Source organism: Oratosquilla oratoria, chromosome 28, assembly GCF_046742065.1.
Source record: "Oratosquilla oratoria isolate Oo_2021 chromosome 28, ASM4674206v1, whole genome shotgun sequence".
In the NCBI taxonomy this organism is placed as follows: Eukaryota; Metazoa; Arthropoda; class Malacostraca; order Stomatopoda; family Squillidae; genus Oratosquilla; species Oratosquilla oratoria.
Window position 1 is genome coordinate 16647538 of NC_134804.1, and position 22451 is coordinate 16669988.

General features: G+C 38.3%; 1 protein-coding gene across 2 annotated transcripts; it reads left to right on the forward strand.

Annotated features, from left to right (window-relative positions):
* Nucleotides 1–1225: 1225 nt before the first annotated feature.
* On the forward strand, nucleotides 1226–21459 carry LOC143040249 (peptidyl-prolyl cis-trans isomerase FKBP2-like). Of its 2 annotated transcripts, none has more exons than XM_076211004.1 (4): nucleotides 1226–1329; nucleotides 6845–7027; nucleotides 8808–8920; nucleotides 15318–21459. In XM_076211004.1, exons 2-4 carry the CDS (start codon nucleotides 6854–6856, stop codon nucleotides 15460–15462), a joined length of 432 nt encoding a protein of 143 aa, XP_076067119.1. In that variant the 5' UTR covers nucleotides 1226–1329; nucleotides 6845–6853; the 3' UTR covers nucleotides 15463–21459. The 2 variants fall into 2 exon arrangements, with proteins under 2 accessions (XP_076067119.1, XP_076067120.1); XM_076211005.1 differs by having other exon boundaries at nucleotides 1250–1325.
* The last annotated feature ends 992 nt before the right edge of the window (nucleotides 21460–22451 follow it).

The following is a 22451-nucleotide window of genomic DNA, read 5'->3' on the forward strand; positions in this document are numbered from 1 at the left end:
ATATTACTTTCATATCTCCTTATGGATTAGCGTATTTGTTTTCTTTCTGCTTGTTTAGTGGTTTTGTACCGGAAAAAGTCATGTTGGTATCAGTTTCTTTGAATGTCTTCCACCACCTAGTTTTAATCCTCCTGCCGGACTCTGTGTATTTGGTTGACCACCAAACTGGTTTGCGTTTAGTGTTAGGGATATAGTAGTCGATTATTCTATTGTATTCTAACTTGAAATGTTCCACATACCAATTGCCGTTCCATATGTAAACATACGATTCCAGCCTACGGCTGCAAACTCTTTTCTCGTGTCTTTATAAATGACTTTCCTGTAATTATAACTCTCTGTACATCACAGTTTGGTCTCAAATTTCAATATTATATTATACTAGTACATTACCCACGCTTAAGCTTTGAATAAATGACTTTTTAAATAATGTGCTCTTAGGTGAATAAAATCATCTGTCTTTAGCCAGAATAAGACTACTTTTGATTCCTTTGCAACGACGTGATGTTATGTCGTGTTTATCCAATCCAACAATAACGTTTTCGTGAATATAGATAATCTACTTCTCGCGTTCAAACGCTCTGTTATCTTTTTTTTTTATTTCCAAGGCCATCACCTGTGAATTAGGAATATTTAATTCAACGTGTTTGAAATAGTGACAGAGTTTATTTTCTTAATATATCATTATTATATTATTCCGCATCCGACCTACATATTCACATACACTATTCTCTTGAGAACCTCTATGTGTACTGGGTAATGTTGGAGGGATATACGAGGTCTTGGCCCTTGGGGCGAGTTCGCTTCGCTCGCAGCCAATCATTCGTCTCTGTTGCCGTGACGTCATCGCTCTCGGCCAATAAGTCGTCTCCGTTGCCGTGACGTCGCCGCTCTCGGCCAATTATTCATCAGTACTGAGCAATTTAGAAAGGCTTCAGACAGACAGCTTTCTTATATATTATATTATGTTATATATTATTTCATAATATATTATATTATATTATATAATTTTATAACATTATATTATATTATATTATATCATATTATATTATAACATATATTATATTATCTCATAATATATTATGTTATAATATATCATATCATTATATTATTTTGTAACATTATATATTATATCATATCATACCATATTATATTGTAATATCATGTCATATTATATTACATCATATTATATTATTTCATAACAAATTGTATTATACTGTATTGTAATTTTCACTCTGAAATGAATGAAACATTTGAGCCAATCGCAGCTTGACAATTCAACCCGTTTGTTTACATCACGTCATCTGAACTGTGGTATATTGCATGCAGTAGGTAAAGATTTGGTATCAAATTGTTTGTTTCTTGTGTATAGACTGGACTATTATCACGTTCGTAATGAGAAACTGATGTGATATTCAGTGTTTTATTGCATTCTAAGATATACTTTAATTGTGGTACATTTTGTATGCGAAAACTGCCGAGAAGCTCAAGTTTGCATGATATGGGCAGATGGGTGATAAAAAGAAAGTTGGGTAACTAATTTTACATAGTATGCTTAGATTTGAATTTGATGTCAACCCAAGCTATAACCATTGTTACCTTGTTTCACACTTTGTAATCTCTAGTAATTGGAATATGAAATTATAGAAAACCTATTAAGCTATTTTGACTTAGATTGGAAAACACGGTTTTAGCTTGCATTAAATAATTGTATTCAAGTCAGGCCTTAATTTTTGTCTTCTTGGAGTATAGTGGTAACTCTATTACAAGCAATCCCTTATTATCATTATGTATGCAAACTAAGGTAATTTGTGCTTTCAGTGATAAGATAGACTGTTAGTAATTTGTTTTGTTGTGTTTGGCCCTGGAGAGAGCAATTTGTGTTACCAGATGGGACCACTTTACTCTAAGCATGCCTTATTTTTTTTAATGGTTATATTGAGTAGAGACTAGTCTAGTCATAAAAGAATGTTATGTGACTTGTTTGTTGGGGTGATACTGAAATCCTGAACATACTGTATAAAATTTGTACTGTCAATACTCTATGGGGACTGAATGTCATTTCCAGTACGTAGGTACCCCCGAATCCACGCGCGGCGCCACTGTCGACCATGTAATGTTTACGTCGCCATTTGTTGCGGACCACTAGCTTCTGTTTAGTTTAATTTGAATGCTTCCCGCGTTCAGCGCATGCGCAAAATATTCAAATTACCTTGTTGTTTTGCAAGTGTATGCCCAATTCTTGAAATAGAAACAATTTTTTCAGCGATTTCAACAGAAATTTGGTTATCAAACTCGGCAACATAGTTTTCCGAGTAAAAATATTAAGGTAAGGCATCAATAAACATAATTTTAAGTTACATAAACAAGTTTATCAACCTTTTTTTTCCCGGAAATGAGAAGCTTAAGATCGTTGATCACTTGATGTTTGAGCTTAGCGGCATTATATGTAGGCATATCACCCATGAATCTGAAGCGTCTGGTTCGTCCAGTCGACCAACGCCGACCAAAACCACACAATTACGGTTTTTGCTCAAATGCATAATTTATATATAAAAAATAGCATATGGTTGCATTATTTGACCTATTTTCTTTAAAATGTGTGATTTCCATGTAAAATGATCAAAGAGAAGTTACGTTTTTATCCTCTGCAAAATTACCAACCGGCAACCAACGCCGACCAAACCCAAACAATGATGGCTTTTGCTCAAATGTATAATTTTAAATAAAAATTAGCATATGGTTGCATTATCTGACCTATTTTCTTTACAATGTGATTTCCATGTAAAATCATCAAAGAGAAGTTACGTTTTTGTCATGCAAAAGCCGTCATTGTTTGGGTTTGGTCGGTGTTGGTTGCCGGTTGGTAATTTTACAGAGGATAAAAGCGTAACTTCTCTTTGATCATTTTACATGGAAATCACACATTTTAAAGAAAATAGGTCAAATAATGCAACCATATGCTATTTTTTATATATAAATTATGCATTTGAGCAAAAACCGTCATTGTGTGGTTTTGGTCGGCTTTGGTCAGCGTTGGTCGACTTCGGTCGGCGTTTAGCGAGACCCACTATTGAGAGCTTCATGGTTGCCATGAAAAGGCAAATATGGTATGATGGAGATGTCTCACATTGTTTTTGACATGCTCATGTGATTTGTTGATCCATAAAACCCAAGTGTTCCGAATTTTAATAAAATTGGACCAGTGGTTTAGAGTTAATGTTTTCTTTACCAAAATCTTTACAAATTACCACCCTTAATTCTAACACTTTGTTATGGTAAAGTCTAGCCAAAAATGCGGGCTAAAAAAATAATTCAAAAAATCGTATCTCCCTTATTTTTCAAGCTATTTCAAAAATTTAAAAAGCATTTTGTTTCTAATAAAGTTGTCTTTCATATGCAACAATAATTTAAAGGTTATTTTTTTTTTTTTTTTGTGGGGGTACGTACAGTATGGGGGTGCAAGTTTCTGGTCAGAGGAACTGGAGGTAATGATTAATTAGTCATATTTCTCTAGTAAATTTATTTACAGTATTTGGAAAAAATATCCAAGCAGCAGGGCCATCACATGCATCTGTTGTTGGTCTCTGCTGTCGTCTTACATTTCCTATTATAAAGACCATATTGAAGTCAAAGTAGGTGCAGTCCTCCAGCCTTAGTCCATCTAGTCATAAGCTAATCATAACATGCAAAATGTTGAAGACGTCATGAAATTCAGAGGCCTATCTCCAAAGATAAAATTGGCTGGCAATGGCCCTCAGGTCTTCCCATAGTAGGATTGTCTGTGTTTTGTATAGGATTGTTTCTATGTCATTAGCTTATAGTAATAGGAGGGGAAGTCATTGGTTTCAGGTCCTTTTAGGTGAAAAGGTGGAGGGAGTACAGTCAGTTTTTATAAAGATCTTGGGTCCTGCCTGAAGACTGAGTGTTAGCACCTCAGGGTTGCATGTTGCTATTCGGTAATATGAATACCATAACTGACCTTTAGGTTCTCCTTCAGGCATTTTTTTTTACATCTGATAGCTTACCACAAGCTTTGTGCTTCTTCTGGCTCAACAACAGCCCATCTGAAAAGAAATAGAAAATTCATAAATTTATATTATACAGAGTAAAATTTGATAAAAAATAATGTCATAGTTGTCATTCCAATATATGATTTAATTGTTTAGCATTTCTAAAAATAAATGGATTCCTCATAAGGAATACTTATATCTCTCTCTCTCTCTCTAAGTTATCCATTTATTTTTAGAAATGCTAGATAATTAAATGCATACATTGCTATGCAAAAAATTACTAAACAAAAATGGTATTGAAATAGAAAATAGTGATTAAGAATGTGAAGTGATTTAAAATTATGCTTATATAAAGAAAAATTATATACCATATAGATCAAACAAACCTAAATAATTATCTTATAACTCCCTTTTTTGACTGGTGTTTGGTCCAGAAGTGCTAGAACCAGTTCAATTGAAGTTGAAGGATTTTCTTCAACCAAGTATTCACTGTACAGATCTTGATTTGAAGATATTATGTCACTCAAATCACTGCTTGAAGATGATTCAAATAAATGTTGCTCAGTCTCATTGTTCTCAATAGTTCTAAGTATTGTGGGGTTATTCATTATTAGTGTCCAACAGTTCCCAGACAACAATGAGTCTTTTTTCAGTCTACCATCATACTTTTCAATAAGCACATCAGTTACTTTTCTAAGATTGATTGTTATGTGCTTTGTATGTTTTTTTAGTAGGGTCTTGGCAGTATTTCAAGTGCCGAACCATTGTATTTTGCTGAAAAGGCCTAATAGCCAAGAAGCAGATATCGCTATGAGTAATTTCTATCTGTAAATAAAAAGTATACAATAAGATGACATGTTTTAGAATACAGTTATAGACTGTATTTTAATTCTTGATATTCTATGAGGCTCATTAGAAAATCATAACAGCCAACCACACATACTTCTGGCTAAACCTGTACTAACTTATAGATCTAAACTACGACTATCTGTGGTGATTCTGTTCAAGTAACAACATGTTGCAAAAATTGCCAGATCATTTGGCACTCTTATGAATTGACAATTTGTAAATACATGGTGTTCAGTTATATGTTAATTACATGAAAATTACCAAGATAAACAACCTTTATATGGCTGTGTATAACGGCTGAGAGATGTGGTTTTATGTGTTAATTATATGAAAAAAATAGCATAAACAAACTTTTTTTTTTCTTTTTTTTTACTGATTCTAATAGCCAAAGCTTATGCTTTAATTTTTCTCATTTTTTTCAATTTTGCCAAAGTGGGATTTGTTTTATTTTTCAACCTAGAGTTCTAAAACTCTGATATTTCGATTCTTTGTCTTTTTCTGATACTAAATATGTGTGTGTGTGTATATATATATATAACTTATATAACTATGACTTATCACCCTAGTTATTGGTTGCCAAATTTTAGTGACCTCTCATATGATCTCAAAATATCTGAATTCATATCTCCTGAACAGTTGTTCGGACTAATCTTTAAATTTCAGAAATATGTTTAGGGCCCTAAAACTACCTATAAATGCAATTTCAGCAAAATTGGAGAGATGAGGGAGTGTTAATTTAATATTTTGTCGATCTCGCAAAGAATGCTCCTATAGTAGTAGAAGGGGAGTAGTTGTCAGTTGTTAGCTCTACATATTTGAAAATGTAGAACAAATAGAGTATCAGTTGATAGAGTGGGATCTTAGGTTGATGGGTTTTGCAAATGGGCTGCATGGAGATGATTTCTACCTTGACTTTACCTTGAAGTGCTTCTGCCTCAAGGGGGTGTTGCTCCCCTGATGGAACCTGCTGTCCATTTTGCAGGACCACCATATTTAGGTGCCTGTCACTGGTTCTATGAAAGGATGTGTGGTTTACTTCAGCAGAATGAAGTAACTATAGAAATAATCAGTCTCTATGTTGTAAAATAAAGTTCATGATATGGCCCAAATACAGTGAGTCCTTGTTATATTGTACATATGCGTTCCTGAAAACTTTACCGCAAATTGAAATTACCGTATACTGAACCCAGGTTTCGACTTATGGCAGACGTACCTTCTCCCTGCTCTTTCCTCTTAAAAATATCTAATTTTATCTCCATAACACGAGCGGATACCATATCTGTGAATTTTTCTTACTGTAAATAGAATCGAAGGTAGTAATTACCAAATACTGTATCTGTGAATTTACTGGATAAAGAATTACCATATAAGGAGGACTCACTGTACTTGCATCATTCTGAATATGTATAGCATTTCCTCCATTGTCATTTATACTTGTGAGACAGACAACAGTATAATATTTCTTCACAGAGATCTCTGGGACAAACCAGTGACTGTTATCTAGTTCCTTGAAGCTTCAAGTATTTGATAGGACCTCAAGGTGGCTAGTAGATTAATCAGTATCTGATCTTTCATGCAAGTGGTTGATGTTCCTCCTCTGTTATCTGTTGTACTTTTGTCAAATAAGGCTGCGTTTCTACCAAGTGAGTCAGGGCCGGTTCTTGTCAAATACTGTGAATTTGAATAGCTGGAAGAAGACTTTGTTTGCAACATTCTAGACTTCTCTAAGAACATTTCAACAATCTGTCTAACATTTGTTAAGGTTTAGCTCTTTTCATTTCGCCATTTGGTTTCTCAATACGTGACGCAAAGCCAATTGGATATTTGAAGATTGAAAAAACGAAAGATTGTAACCGAAGTCGTTTCTACCCAAACGAACTCACAACGGTAGATGAGAATCTGACGAGACTCGCTCGGTGGAAACGCAGCCTAAGACCTTCCTTATGGTGATCTGAATTTATATTATAGAATTTCTTTTATTCCAGACCGGCACCATGCGTGCTTGGCTAGCAGTTGTAGTTGTGTTGATGGCTTTTGGAGCCATAAGCAGTGGTGAAGAGGAGAAGAAAAAGGATAAAGCCAAGAAACTACAGATTGGAGTCAAGAAAAGGGTTGACAATTGCACTCTTAAAAGTCGAAGAGGAGACCTCCTTCACATGCATTACACTGTAAGAAAATGTTAATATTCTTGTGTTTATGTTTACATCTATGTATATACATACATATACCAATGGCTTTTTCATCCTTACAAGGAAGGTAGCAAAAAAAAAAACAAAGGCATAAAATCCACTCCCACCCATTCTATCCCCGCTCCCTCTGTCTTATCTTGGCTCCTCCTGGGTGATGGATTATCCCTGCATCTTACCCACTGCCCTGGGTCAGAAGCAATGTAGCAAGATACAGCACATCCACAGGAAGGCTGCTTCATTTCATCAGCGACCCCCCTCTCCATCCCCTCATGCAGAAAAAGAGAAGATGGGGAGAAATACCTTCAGGCTGCATCAAAATATCCTTCACACATACTCCCTCACCCCCCCATCTCCCACCCACCCCATTCCATGCATCACAGCATCATCCAAACACAACCATTCTCCACTCACCCCTATCTTGTGTCTTCTCCTTTCCTTCCTTAACAAATACAAAACATGTAAACATGTTAATTAACTTTACTAGTATGTATAAAAATGAAGGCCTCTTACTGGGGAAATGAATGAGTCATTGCACACTTCCTCATAACAAGTAAAACCCATTCAGCCATTCCTCTCATCTCGGTACCTCATCACATTGCTTTGATCAGAAGTAATGCAGCAAGGTACAGTACTACCTCTCATTAACGGACTAAAAGGGGGGTAACGGTGTCCGTTGACGTGAATAATCCGTTGATTTGGAGTGGTTTTTGGGTGGCATAGTGATTGCACACACTAAACAACAGCACCGAAAACACTGCAAACACAGCTAATTAACGTCCATTAATGAGAGGTCTTACTGTACATCTCTTCCATGCACAACACATTCCACAGTACCCTGTGTCAGCCCTGTCATTTACTCAAAAACTTGATCTATGCTTTCTCTTCCTTTCCTAAACCCACACTTCTCTTACCCAATTATTCCCTGTGCTCCCATCATAATCCTTCCATATACCTTTAATAAAAGAATGTTGAGATGGTTTGGACATATGGAAAGAATGAATAAAGAAAAACTATCAGAAAAAGAGCATGGAAACCATAGGCAAATGGAGGAAACTTGAAGGGAAAACCAAGAATGAGGGGGATGGACAGGGTGAAGGGTTATTGGATGCTAGAGAAATATCTGTTGTACAAAGAAGAGAGAGTGCAGAAGATAGGAGTGAATGGAGAATGTTTGTAAATGGATAAACGAATGTTCTTGTGTGCTTCTTATATTTCTTGAGTGGATGAAAGGGGAGGGGTTACCATATAATGAAGTGGTGGGGGTCACCCAGCATTAGCTGTTAGACCCTGCTGTGGAAGTGCTGTCTTGCTACAATGCCCTTGACCTGAGCAGTGTGGTGGGGTACAGGGATGACTTTCATCCACTAGGGTAGGGACAACAAATAGGTCTTATAGATGAGTGTGGGATGAGTTTTGGGTGGGTGTATGCTATCACTGAACTCCCCCCCCCCCTCTTCCCATAAAAAAGAACAAAGGCCTTTTGATATATGTTTATGTTAGTAATATGCAATATATATATATACATATACATATATATATAAAGTACAAGATGGGGGATCTCTAGTTTCCTTACTACCTTACTATGTCCCCTTTAAGGGGGAAGCCTATTGGTATGTGTTTGTAAGATATACAGGTATGTAAAATACTCTCCTGTTTAGTTGCTATTCACAACACGTATGGTAATGCTGGTGGCATTCTTCCATCTCCCCCCTCCCCCCATCACAAGGGGATCCATAATAAAATTTATCAATGTTTTCAGGGTAAACTGGAAGATGGCACAGAATTTGATAGCAGTTATCCAAGAGGCCAGCCCTTAACCTTCACTTTGGGCTCAGGGCAAGTGATTAAGGGATGGGACCAAGGACTGATTGGGTAAGATTTATAGATATATGGTGTATTTACCTAGTTGTATTATACAGGAAGGGAGCTATGCTCGTGGTGACCCATCTTGGTATCTTTCAGCATCAAGTTTTTTCTTAAAATCTTGAATAGTATTTGCACATACTGTTTCTTTATCTAAGTTATTCCAGGTATCCAGCACTGTGTGTGTGTGTGTATATATATATATATATATATATATATATATATATATATATATATATATATATATATATATACATACATACATACATACATACATACATACATATACCAAGGCTTTTTCCCCCTTACAAGGGAGGTAGCCAAAAAGGGAAAGGCATAAAATCATTTCCACCCATTCCATCCCTGAATACACTCCACACCCCTCCACCCTCCCTCTTATCTGAGCACCTCCTGGATGACGGGTCATCCCTGCACCTTGTCCACTGCCCTGGGTCAGAAGCAGTGTCACAAGACACAGCACATCCACAGCAAGGCCGCTTCATTAAATCGGCGACCCCCCCTCTCCGTCCCCCCATTGCATAAAAGGAGAGGACAGGGAGAAATCCCTTCGGGCTGCGTCAAATTTTGCTCACACATACTACCTCACCCCCCATTCCACCTCATGCAATCACAACATCATCCATATACAACCATTCTTCTGTCCTCTTCCGTCCTTCCTCAACAGACATTCCCCTCTTCCCCAAAGCCCCCTTCACCCCATCCATCCACCTCATCCTAGGACGTCCCTTCATGTTCACTCCCTCCATATCTGCTTTCTATACCTCTTTTACCAGTCTTTCTTCACTCATTCTTTCCATGTGTCCAAACCATCCTAATATTCTTTCATCAACCCTATCTCCCAGCTCCTTTTCCACCCCTGTTCTCTTCCTCACCTCCTCATTTCTCACTCTATCTAGCCTAGTAACCCCCATCATACTTCTCAGACACCTCATCTCAAACACATTCAAACTCCTTCTCTCTTCTTCTCTTATGTTCCATGTCTCTGCCCCATACAGTGCTGTTGGCACAATCACTCCTTCATACAGTCTCCTCATAGCATCCATTCCCAAATGTCTATTCCTCATTACACTCTTTAATCCACCAAGGCATTTACTCGCTTCTCTCAATCTACATTCTACCTCCACCTTCACTCCACCTTTTCCTGCCACATTTGCACCCAAGTATCTAAAACTATCCACTTCCTCCAGTCGCTCTCCCTTAATGCTCACTTCCAGTCTACTGCCACTTTCACCCCTTGTACATCTCATCACCTTACTTTTACCCACATTTATCTTTAGCTTTCTTCTATCACATACTCTCCCAAACTCTGCCACCAACTTCCTCAATCCCTCCTCCGATCCTGCCACAAGCGCAGTGTCGTCCACAAACAACAGCTGGCTCACCTCCCACTTTTCTCCATTTTCTTTAACCATCTCCAATCCCTGACCCACTACCCTTGCATTTACCTCTCGCACCACCCCATCCATGTATAAGTTGAACAGCCAGGGCGACAAAACGCATCCTTGACGAAGTCCCACCTTTACCTCGAACCACTCACTCTCTCCATTTCCAATCCTGACACAAGCTCTACTACTCTCATAAAAACTCTTGACAGCTCCCAGAAGCTTTCCTCCTATCCCGTATATCTGCAACACCTCCCACAGTGCCTTTCTGTCTACCCTATCATAAGCCTTTTCCAGATCCATAAAAGCCCAAAAAACATCCTTCCCCTTTCCTATAGCTTTCTCACATATCTGTCTTACCACAAAGATCTGATCTACACAACCTCTACCTGCCCTAAATCCACACTGTTCCTCACCAATTACTCCTTCTGTTCCTCTCCTAATCCTCTCAATCAAGATCCTCCCATAAGCCTTCCCAACTACACTTAACAAGCTAATCCCTCTGAAACTACTACATTCACACTTGTCCCCTTTTCCCTTGTAAAGAGGAACTATACAGGCACTCCTCCAGTCCTCCAGCACTCTACCCTCTCTCCAGCAAACATTAAATAACCTCACCAGCCAGTCCACCATCACTGTACCTCCCTTTTTCAGACATTCTGCATGGCATCCATCCAGACCAGGTGCCTTACCTGCTTTCATCATCTTAACAACTGCCTTCACCTCATCCTTCCTTATTTCTCCTCACTCTTTACTCTCATTTTCTTCGCATTTCCCACTGCAGCTATCTTTCCCTCCCTATCCTCCTTCACATTTAGCAACTTCCTAAAATATTCAGCCCATCTTCCCCTTACTGCCTTCTCTTCCATTATCATCTCTCCATCTGCACCTTTTACCTTTTCTTCTCTACTTGATTCGCCTCTTCTTCCTCTCTTAATTTCTTTCCAAAATATCTTTTTATTACTTTCAAAATTTTCTGTCATACTCTTACCCCATTTCACATCTGCTCTCCTCTTTGCCTTCTTTACCTTTTTGCTTGGGATTGGGACTAGGCATCCTTCTCCTTGTAGCCCCACAGGGGACATTCCTAAACAAAAAAGAGAAGGCATAAGAGGGTCTGGGAGTTTTCGGATGGAGTGGTTGGGAAATGTGGAGTTCCAGGAAAGAATCGTAGTGGAGAGTTGATGGTGGAAATGTGTCTAGAGAGTTGATGATAGCAAATACACTGTTTCGTAAGAAAGTCAAACATAAGTACACATGGGAGAGGGTGGTGGAGGGAAGGGTGGTAGATAGAGCGCTAATGGATTATGTAGTGGTAAATAGGATTATGATAGGAAGAGTTAAGGATGTACATGTGCTAAGGGGAGAGGGTGGAGGAATATCAGATCATTTTTTGGTGGAAGGTAAGTTGAAAGTGGAGGATAGATTTGAAAGAGGAAAGGGACAAAAAGTAGGGAGGTTCTTAGAGTGAACTCTTTGAATGAAAAGGGAAAGGAGAAGGAGTACGAAAAGAAGCTGAAGGAGGAGTGGGAGGGAGTAAAGGATAGAGTGGAGCTGGGTGTGGAGGAGGAATGGGAATGGTTCAAGGAGGGAGTCATAAAGTGTGCAAGGATGGTGTGTGGAACAAGAAGGACAGGGGGAAATAGAAGAAAGGGTAGTGAATGGTGGGATGAGGAAACAAAGAAAGTTGTAGAAGAGAAGAAGCGAGCTTTCACAGATTGGTTACAAAATAGGACGAGGGAGTCATATGAGAGGTACAAAGAAAAGAAAAGACAAGTAAAGCAAAAGGTAAAGGAGGCAAATATATATATATATATTATATCGTAAAGGAAGGAAGCAGATTTTCTTTAATGCAAATAGAGTCAAACACAACAGCATTTTGACAATGATTCAACTTCTTAATATTTTCAATTTTTCTGATCATGATTTTTCATGCTGGGAAGTGAATACGAACAAGATTTCCATAGTACTCCATTTATTAAATAATCAAATTTTCATCTTCAAAGAGAAATCTTCAGGATTGACAAAATTCTGTAATGTTGAACAAAAACAACATTGTTGGTACAATTTTGACAAGAAAATAAACATGTAAATAGCAAAATGAAAAGGTATAATAAATGTATAGATTAGTAAGATATATACATGAGTGGTGTCACTTACATCTATGAGAGAGGTACAATTGGTAGGTGAAAGCAAAGGAACTTATACTCGAACCGATCCCGTGTACCTGACCATTTGGTCTGCCTAATGGTCACAATGGGGGGTGGGAGGAGGGAAGGGGAGGAGGAGGAGGGACCTCAGTATAATGTCGTCTCAAGAGCATGTCGTTATAGAGGGAAATACTGAAGGTCATATTGGATTGGATGTTAATTGTAGGTACGTTATCTTTGGGTCTGGTTATGATGTTTTGCATAAAGATCTTTAATAGCTTCATCCTGCTGGTGTAAAGATAGTCTTCTGTCTAGACTACATCTGGTATGTCCAATGTATGTATAATCGCAAGGTGCGCAGCCCTCGGCAGAACATTGAAACAGATACACCATGTTGGTTTTGGATGTAGTGTCAGTTCAACCATTACCATTGTTTTTCATAACCATTGAGCTGGTTCTGGGGTTTCTGTAATAAATAAGAACCCGGATTTCACAGTTCTCACTGGTGGGGTGACAACTTTTCTTAATATCCTTGATTGCTTTTTCATGTTTTTATATATATATATAAGAATAAAGGTGTTACAGTAGAAAATATTAATAAAATTAGGCTTATTTGGAACATGTACTGGGCCTAAGTTCACTCATCAACTTGTTGATTATGTCATCAAAGTCACAGTTGGCATAGCGGTTATTAGCAAGCATTTGCCGTAAATGTTGGAGTTCAGCATGTAGTGTTTCCCACGAAGAACAAACTTTTATTGCCAAGACATGGCTACTGACCTTATTTAACAACTGCGCCATGTCCTACCAAATTCCTAAGATATGGAGAAAAGCCAGAGTAGTGGCCCTTCTCAAACCAGGGAAAGATCCATCATCTCCCAAAAGCTATAGACCAATATCCCTCTTGTGTACCTTATACAAGCTGTATGAAAGAATGATCCTTGCACGCATTGAGGGAACAGTTGATGAACAACTTTCAGCTGATCAAGCAGGCTTTAGACCAGGCCGCTCATGCTGCAGTCAGGTATTGAACCTAACGCAATATATTGAAGATGGATTCGAGAAAAAGAAAATCACTGGCGCTGTCTTTGTAGATCTTACAGCCGCCTACGATACAGTCAATCATAGGGCACTCCTCTTGAAAGTCGCCAAAACACTACATAATCACACCTTGGTTCACATCATCCAGTCTCTTCTAACAAACTGCCGTTTCTATGTGGAAATGGATGGCAAGAAAAGCAGGTACCGTTTCCAGAAGAACGGACTCCCACAAGGATCTGTGTTGGCTCCAACACTGTTCAACATTTATACCAATGACCAGCCACAGTATCAGAATACCCATAGGTACATCTATGCAGATGATCTGTGCATTGCCACTCAGTCTGATTCCTTCAACACCATCGAAGACCGACTATCAGAGGCCCTAACCACACTCTCCACGTACTACAAAAAGTGGCATCTCAATGCGAACGCAAACAAAACACAGGTGTGTGCATTCCACCTTAAAAATCACCAAGCCAAGAGAGAGCTACGAATCAGATGGAACAACACTGATCTGGCACACCACCCACACCCTGTCTATTTAGGTGTTACTCTCGACAGGACTCTCTCTTACAAAGAGCATATCAACAAGTTGATTGGAAAAATCTCAACCAGAAACAACCTCCTCAGCAAACTTGCCACCACCAGCTGGGGAACAGATCCAAACACCCTGCGACAAACAGCTTTGGCACTGTGTTACTCCACTGCAGAATATTGCGCACCAGTATGGGCCAGGTCATGCCATGCACACAAAATAGATCCAGAACTGAACAGGTCGTGTCGAATAATTACAGGTACCCTAAAACCAATGCCATTACATACTATCTACAGACTGGCAGGGATTCCACCTCCCTACATTCGGCGCGAAATAATTACCAAGATAGAAAAATATAAACAACAAAATGATCCCAGGCATCCACTATACGGTCACCTTCAGGTTGGACAGAGACTGAAGTCTCGCCAAAGCTTCATGACGGTGGAGGGACTGGATCCAACCCAAGCTGTGGCCCATAGACTAAAATGTTGGCATGAATATGACAATCTGGGCCATAACGAGGCCATACCATGCCCAAACGAGACCTTGCCCCCAGGAGCAAACCTAACCAGGAAAGACTGGGTTACCTTAAACAGAGGAAGAGCCAAGGTGGGCAAAACGAAAGAAAACAAACACAAGTGGGGATACACCAATAGCCCCCAATGTCCCTGTGGCGAAGTACAGACGATGGTCCACGTCCTCCGGGAATGTCCATTGAGTCCCCATTGCTCCGACCAAGACCTTAGGGAAGCAAATGAAACTGCCCTTATATGGACACGGTTCTGGTGCGACAAGATATGATGATGATTGCTTTCCTGACATAGACATGAATAGTAACAGCAAGTGCAGCGATAATTATAAAAAAGGTGTGATTAGAGCTTAAGTGAGGTAGTATGTGTGAGAAATAAATTGACACAGCCCAAAGGGATTTCTCCCCGTTTCCTTTTCTGCATGAGGAGATGGAGAGGTGGTCGCTGGTTTAATGAAGTGGCCTTGCTGTGGATGTGCTGTGTCTTGTGACACAACTTCTGACCCAGGGCAGTGGACAAGATGCAGGGATGACCCATCATCTAGGAGGTGCCAAGATAAGAGGGAGGGAGGAGGGTGGAGGGGAATGGAGTATGTTAGGGATGGAATGGGTGGGAGTGGATTTTATGCCATTGTTTTTTGGCTATCTCCCTTGTAAGGGGGAAAGAGCCTTTGGTATATGTATGCATGTACTGTTTGAAGGTTGTCTTTCCTTTTCCCCAAAATTCAGACTTCCTTTTGTCTTGCAGAATGTGTGAAGGAGAGAAGAGAAAACTTGTGATTCCTTCAGATCTTGGTTATGGGGCTTCAGGTGCTCCTCCAAAGATTCCGGCACATGCCACTTTGGTCTTTGAAGTAGAGTTAATTAAGATAGAACGCAAGGATGAATTATGAGTTTTATGAATGTATTAATTTTTTCATTCATAGTTACAACTGTATGATGTGAAAATCTAGTTTGTGTTTATAATTTAGTGGAGATAAAAAGTTCTGGTCAGCTACTGATAGAAATAATGTGGTTATATTTGTTGCATGGAATTAAATTACAATGGAACTTCTGTGTTCTCACAACCCTTTATTTGTACCATCAAGTATTCAACAACTTGAAAGTGTTCCTGTACTTGAACATTGTTCTAGTAGACGAAACAGTCAGTCATATATTACAAATGCAATATATTCATATAGTCAGTTTGGTATCTGCTCATGATCAGTAAACATCCTGTGCTTAAGCTCCATGAGACTTTTTTTATTCATTATTCTGTGATGTCTTAATATTCTTTAGTGAAGTTATGAGTATTGCCTTGAAGAAGAAAGTTGAAAAAAGTCTTAAAGGAAAGCAGTGAGAACAACAGTTGAGCTAAAAGAAAAAGATAGTTCAAAGGGAGAAAGTGGAACACTCATTTTGGACCTGGTCACTCGACAAGGTATGGCATAATTTACCATATCTCCCATCCTTAAAAATAAAGAGGGAGTCAAAGGGGCTAATGTAGCAAAAGGAATAAAAATTCTTGTTACTAAGAGATCACAAACAATTGAAGTGATGGGAAAATTTTTGTTAATGTATATTATTGAAAAACAGTTGGATGGCAATAGTATTTTGGAAATGTGCATTTTTTTGCCATGTAGTTGTTCTTGTTAGTTTTCAATTGTAATTTGTTATATATAATCATTTATTATACAGATTTACATATGCCTTTTGACTTGATACCTTGCTTTCATGGGGGGAAAAGCCGTTGGTGTAAGTATGTGCATATGTAGTGTCTTCAGTTGAAATGTTTTACTTTTTTTTTATCTTCATTATATATATATATATAATATATACACACACACGTACATATTTTTTTAGGAGGGTTTATCGTAACAGATTAATACAGTTTACATTATTTCTTTTGGCTACCTACCTAAGAACAGGGAAGAACCCCTTGGTATATAGATAGATAAACATTATTTCTTTACCTCAGTATTTGAACACTTCCATATTTGAATGCCTTCATGGAACAAATTAAGTTTGAATAAAGGGGTTCCACTCTATATGTGTTCCTTATGATCAGATTTCATATGGATAATTTGAATATACAGCATGCATGCACACCTGTTAATTATTTCTTGTTAAATATAATGGAAATGTTATATTGTTCTACAGAAAACAAATGCATTTTTCTTTATATCAGTACTTTGTGAACTAATAGAATAGACGTAGTATTTATGCAGGAAAGGAAAGAGTTTTCTCATTGCACAAATGGTCATGTGTTGGTAAAAGAATACGTTTCTTTATATCATGTCATAGAAAACCTGGAAGTTTTGGTGGTGTAGAGCATACTATTAACATCTTGCTCTATTCATCACTTTTGGGCAGTTGAGGACTGCATAAAATAAGTAAATAATAAAGTTTAAACCATGTAAAAAGTGATTGCACAATACATTGAAACAACCAAAAAAAAGCTAAACAGCAAGGGATAGGAATTTATATTACTGATATCAAATGCAGCCTCATCAAATAACTTCTGCTACTGTTGTATTGTTTTTGTGACATTAATAAATTTACTTAGGTAATGGTACAAATCAACTAATGTCTATTAAAACAAAAATCTTAAGAATTATCAAGTCAGTATTTACTGGGGACAGCAGCATATGCTAATAAGGGAAAAAAATTGATAGAAAGTTGTGGTGAGTCAATGTTGCCTTTGTTTTACAGGTTATGGCTAGTTGGATGAAAAAAAAATCACAAAAACACACATTATTTTAAATTCACATATACCAAGGGCTTTTTCCCCCTTACAAAGGAAGTAGCTAAAAAACAAAGGCATAAAATCCACCACCCATTCCATTCCCACATACTCCACTCCCATTCACCCCCCTCCCTCTCTCTTATTGTGGCTCCTCTTGGATGATGGGTCATCCCTTGTTTTCCTCCTCACCTCATTTCTCACTCTATCCAACCTAGTAACCCCTATTACACTTCTCGGGCACATCCTAAACACATTCAAATTCCTCCTCTCTTTCTCTTTTATGTTTCATGTTTCTGCTTCATACAGTGCTGTTGGCAGAATCACGCCTTCATACAGTCTCCTCTTAGCATCCATTCCCAGATGGCTATCTCTCATTACATTTTTTAATCCCCCAAGACATTTACTTGCTTGTCTCAATCTACATTCTACCTCCACTCCTCCCTTTCCCACCACGTTCGCCCTCAAGAGTCTAAAACTATCCTCCTCTTCTAGTGTCTCCCTTAATACTCACTTCCAATCTGCTGCCACTTTCTTCCCTTGCACATCTCATAACTTTTTACCCACATTTATCTTCAACTTCCTTCTTTCGCACACCTTCCCAAACTCTCACTAACTTCCTCAATCCCTCCTCTGATCCTGCCACAAGCACAGTGTCATCAGCAAACAACAACTGGCTTATCTCCCACTTTTCTCCATTTCCTTTAACCATCTCCAATCCCCGACCCATTACCATTGCTTTTACCTCTCGCACTACCCCATCCATATATAAATTGAACAGCCAGGGCGACATAACACATAACCGGTGAAGTCCCACCTTTACTTCAAACAACTCACCCTTTCCATTTCTGATTCTAACACAAAGTCCACTTCTCTCATAAAAACTTTACTGCTCTTAACAGCTGTCTTCCTATCCCATATATCTTTAATACTTCCCAGTGTCTTCCTGTCTACTCTGTCATAAACCTTTTCCAAACCCATAAAGGCCCAAAAAACATCCTTACCTTTTCCTAAAGCTTTCTCACATATCTGTCTTACCACAAAAATATGATCCACGCAACTCCTACCTCTCCTAAATCCACTGTTCCTCACCAATTACTCACTCTGTTCCTCTCCAAATTCCCTCAAAACCCTCCCATAAGCCTTCCCAACTACACTTAACAATCTGATCCCTCTGAAATTACTACACTCACACTTGTCCCCTTTTCCCTTGTAAAGTGGAACTATATAGGCACTCCTCCAGTCCTCTGGCATTCTACCCTCTCTTAAACAAACATTAAATAACCTCACTAGCCAGTCCACCTTCACTGTATCTCCTTTTTTTTTTTTTTATAGACATTCTGTATGACACCCATCCAACCCAGGTGCCTTACCTGCTCTCATCATAACTGCCTTCACTCTATATTTCCTTATTTCTCCTCTGTTTTCCTCACTCATCACTATAATTTTCTTAGTGCTACCCACTGCAACTACCTTTCCTTCCCTATCTTTCTCCCCATTTAGGAACTTCCTAAAATACTCGGCCCATCTTCCTCTTATTGCCATCTCTTCTATTATCACTTCTCTACTTGATTCACCTCCTTTTCCTCACTTAATCTTTTTTCCAAAACATCTTTTTATTACTTGCAAAATTATCTGTCATACTCTTACCCCATTTCGCATCTGCTCTCCTCTTTGCCATATCTTATGCTTTACTTCTATTCTCTTTTCTTTATACCTCTCATCCCATTTTGTAACCAATCTGTGAATGCTCGTTTCTCTTCTACAACCTTCTTTGCTTCTTCATCCCACCACTCACTATCTTTCCTTCTATTTCCTCCTGTCCTCTTTGTTCCACATATCATCTTTGCACACCTTGTGACTCCCTCCTTGAACCATCCCCATTCCTCCTCCACTCCTAGTTCTATTCTATTCTCACTCCCTCCCACTCCTCTCTCAGCTTCTTGTACTCCTCCTTTTCTTTCTCATTTAAGCAGTTTATTTTAAGCACCTCCCTATCTTCTCATCTTTTCTTCTTTCTCCATCTATCCTCCACTCTCAATATACCTTCCACCAAAAAATTATCTGAATTTAGATTAAAATGATATTGAATTTACGTACATACATATACCAAAAGCTTTTTTCCCCATTACAAGGAAGGTAGCCAAAAAAAAACAAAGGCATAAAATCCAATCCCACCCATTCCATCCCCACATGTGCCATTCCCATCCACCCCCCTCCCTCCCTCTTAATTTAGATTAGAGTAATATCCAAGCATGAATATAGCCCAGCCATAGTATGTGTGTGTAAAAAGAGAAAAGTTTGTGTACATACATTTCACTTAGCATACAACATAGATTTTGTGCTAAAGTTTTTCATTTTATGTAAGTAAAGAAATAGTTGTACTTAGATTTTTATGAATTATAGTGTCTTAATTATACAGGTAGAGTGGATATTTTGAAGTTTGAATATTATAAATGCTTCATCAATAAAGAAGAAGTTGAAATTAAGGGCAAATAATATTCAGATGTATTTCTATGATGACAAGACTCAATTGAATATGAACTTTCATAACAAAGGAGAGATTAACCATAGTTATCAAAATATCACTTTGTACTTTAGTAAAAGAAGAATTAACATTACTTCTTGATATCAAAATGATTGTCACATTAACTCCTCCATATCAAGATCCACCCTGAACTTAATCAAGTCATTCATTATTAAACAGAACAAACCCTGTTAAGAATTTACTACATTGAAGGGGTTAACCAGGACTTGTACTATCTTCATTCTGAGGTTCACCCCTAAACTGAATAAATAGTTGTCCAAAAGAAAATTTAAAAATGTACCATGGTAAAGGGGTTGATTTTGGATGTCTTTGAAATCTGCTTTTAGTTTTTAGAAGCCTTGTACCCTATTATCATGAATGAATGAAGGAATAATTCATCTAAAATAGTAGTCATTCTAGTCCTGTAATTAAGCCTTGGGATACCATTTTACTAGCAGAATTTCATATACAAAAAAATCAGTCATTGCAAAAATCAATCATTGCTTTGAGTTTCACCAAGTGGAAAACCTACAACAGTCCTCGGAATGTCCCCCACATCTCTCTGGGAAGAAACTTTGAACTGTTATATGTGTTATATCAATGTGGGACTCTTTCTATGTTACCAGCTCAAAATTGTAGGGAGAAGTGAGCAGTCACCGGTTGTCAGGTCTCCATGTGTCAAAAATAATAATAAATATAGCTCAGACTGATGGAGAAAGATCTTGGGCCCAGTCTGGAGATTGACAGCCACTGAGGACTGCAGCCTCTGATGGAGGTAAGGGGGTTGACAGGTTTTGAAAATGGGCAGCTCTGCTGTCCATATTGCAGAACCAACACATGCAGGTACCTGTCATTGGTTCCATGCAGAACAATTTGATATAAGATTGCAACAAAAATTATGATTGAATAGCACAACTGTGTCCACTTCACCATCCATCACAAAGAATAGCATCACAGAATAGGCCCATCCACAGAAACAAAGTGTCCCAGATGCAACCATCACACAGAAGACACTGAAACCTCATCTTGCACTGCCCCACCTTAGCCATACCCATTTAACGAGACAATATTTCCTCCATGAGTGACTTAAGGGCCAGTATAGTGGCAGCTGCCAGTTACCTTGGAGCTGTAAGTCTCATGCAATAGTTGTTACAGATTGAATGATTGATCAAATGAATAAGGGCTAGTGCTCACAACAACATATCTCACCATTTCATATAATGCATGGGGGTAGAAGAAATCAATCAGTTGAAGGGCGGTAGTGGTGCATGACAATTTTTTCCCTTTTGGATAAGTGATAATGATTTTTAAGACCTGGAATTAGTGTTCATATACTAATTGCTTGTCATTGGTGACCAGGGATGTATTGGAAATGTGTTAATTTGTATAGTGTGGAAAGTATACCGATTCACTTACAGGTGTAATTTGTGTTCGAGTGAAAAATAGTTAATTGTGTTAGCAACTTGTCTTGTTATAAGAAATGCAGTTTGAACTGTTTAGTGTTTGATGTTTGCAATTGTCACCTGAAAGTGAATCATTCTCCAGAATTAATTTTTACCATCCTTAACACTTGAAAGATTTTTGGTAGTGCCTAATACTGCAAATGAAATTTTCCATTGAAATAAAAGTTAGTTTATAAAGGCTATTGTGTCTTTATCCTTGATTGTGTTAACGAGTTGAAATGGAGATAATGTTTATGAACATGAGTATAAGATGAGATAGAAGCATAAGTATACATGGGGCAAGGTGGTGCATGGGAGTGTAGTTTAGAGACTATTAATGTACTATGTGGTGTTACCTAAAGGGTGTGTTAGAAGAGCTCTGGGCATAAATGTATAGGAGAGAGCAGTAGGTTGCCCAATCATCAGGTAGAAGGGAAATTGAGAATAAAAGTGAAATGGTGAATGTAAGTTAAATGAAAAGGAAGAAAAAAAAAAATATGGAATGAAAAGTACCTTAAATGAGACAAGAAGAGGAAGATTGGGTATGTTGTATGTTTCAAGGAGATACCAGTATAAATGGATGATATTTGGGATGAGGAGGATGGTAGGGAGCAGAAGGAGAAGCAGAGAATAGTGGGATAAAGAGGTGAAGGTTGGTGTTTGTAGAAAAAAGTGGTGGGGGGAAAATATTGCCACCAATTTTTCCCACTTGATGCTGTGATGTATGAGGTGAAGTGGGTAGGGGATGGGTGGGTGAGGGAGTATGTGTGAGAAATAAATTGACACAGCCCAAAGGTATTTCTCCCCATCTCCTTTTCTGCATGAGGGGATGGAGAGGGGGGGTCGCTGGTTGAATGAAGTGGCCTTGCTGTGGATGTGCTGTGTTCTGTAACACTTCTTCTGACCCAGGGCAGTGGACAAGATACAGGGATGACCTGTCATCCAGGAGGTGCCAAGATAAGAGGGAGGGTAGAGGGGAGTGAAGTATGATAGGGATGAAATGGGTGGGAGTTGTTTTTATGCCTTTTTTTTTTTTTTTTTTTTTTTTTTTTTTTTTTGCTATCTCCCTTTGGTATATGTACTTATGTATGAAGAATATAAAGTAGAACTAAGGAAGTAAATGAGATGTACAGAAGAAAAGAGGATGGAATCAAAATAAGGTGAGGAGAGCAGATGTAAGTTGGGGTGGGT

What these genes read in the sequence shown, in the direction of transcription:
- LOC143040249 (XM_076211004.1), top strand. Translation starts at nt 6,854, where the DNA reads ATGCGTGCTTGGCTAGCAGTTGTAGTTGTGTTGATGGCTTTTGGAGCC. An exon ending in TCCTTCACATGCATTACACT is followed by an intron (nt 7,028 to 8,807) that starts GTAAGAAAATGT and finishes CAATGTTTTCAG; the next exon opens with GGTAAACTGGAAGATGGCAC. An exon ending in TGGGACCAAGGACTGATTGG is followed by an intron (nt 8,921 to 15,317) that starts GTAAGATTTATA and finishes TTTGTCTTGCAG; the next exon opens with AATGTGTGAAGGAGAGAAGA.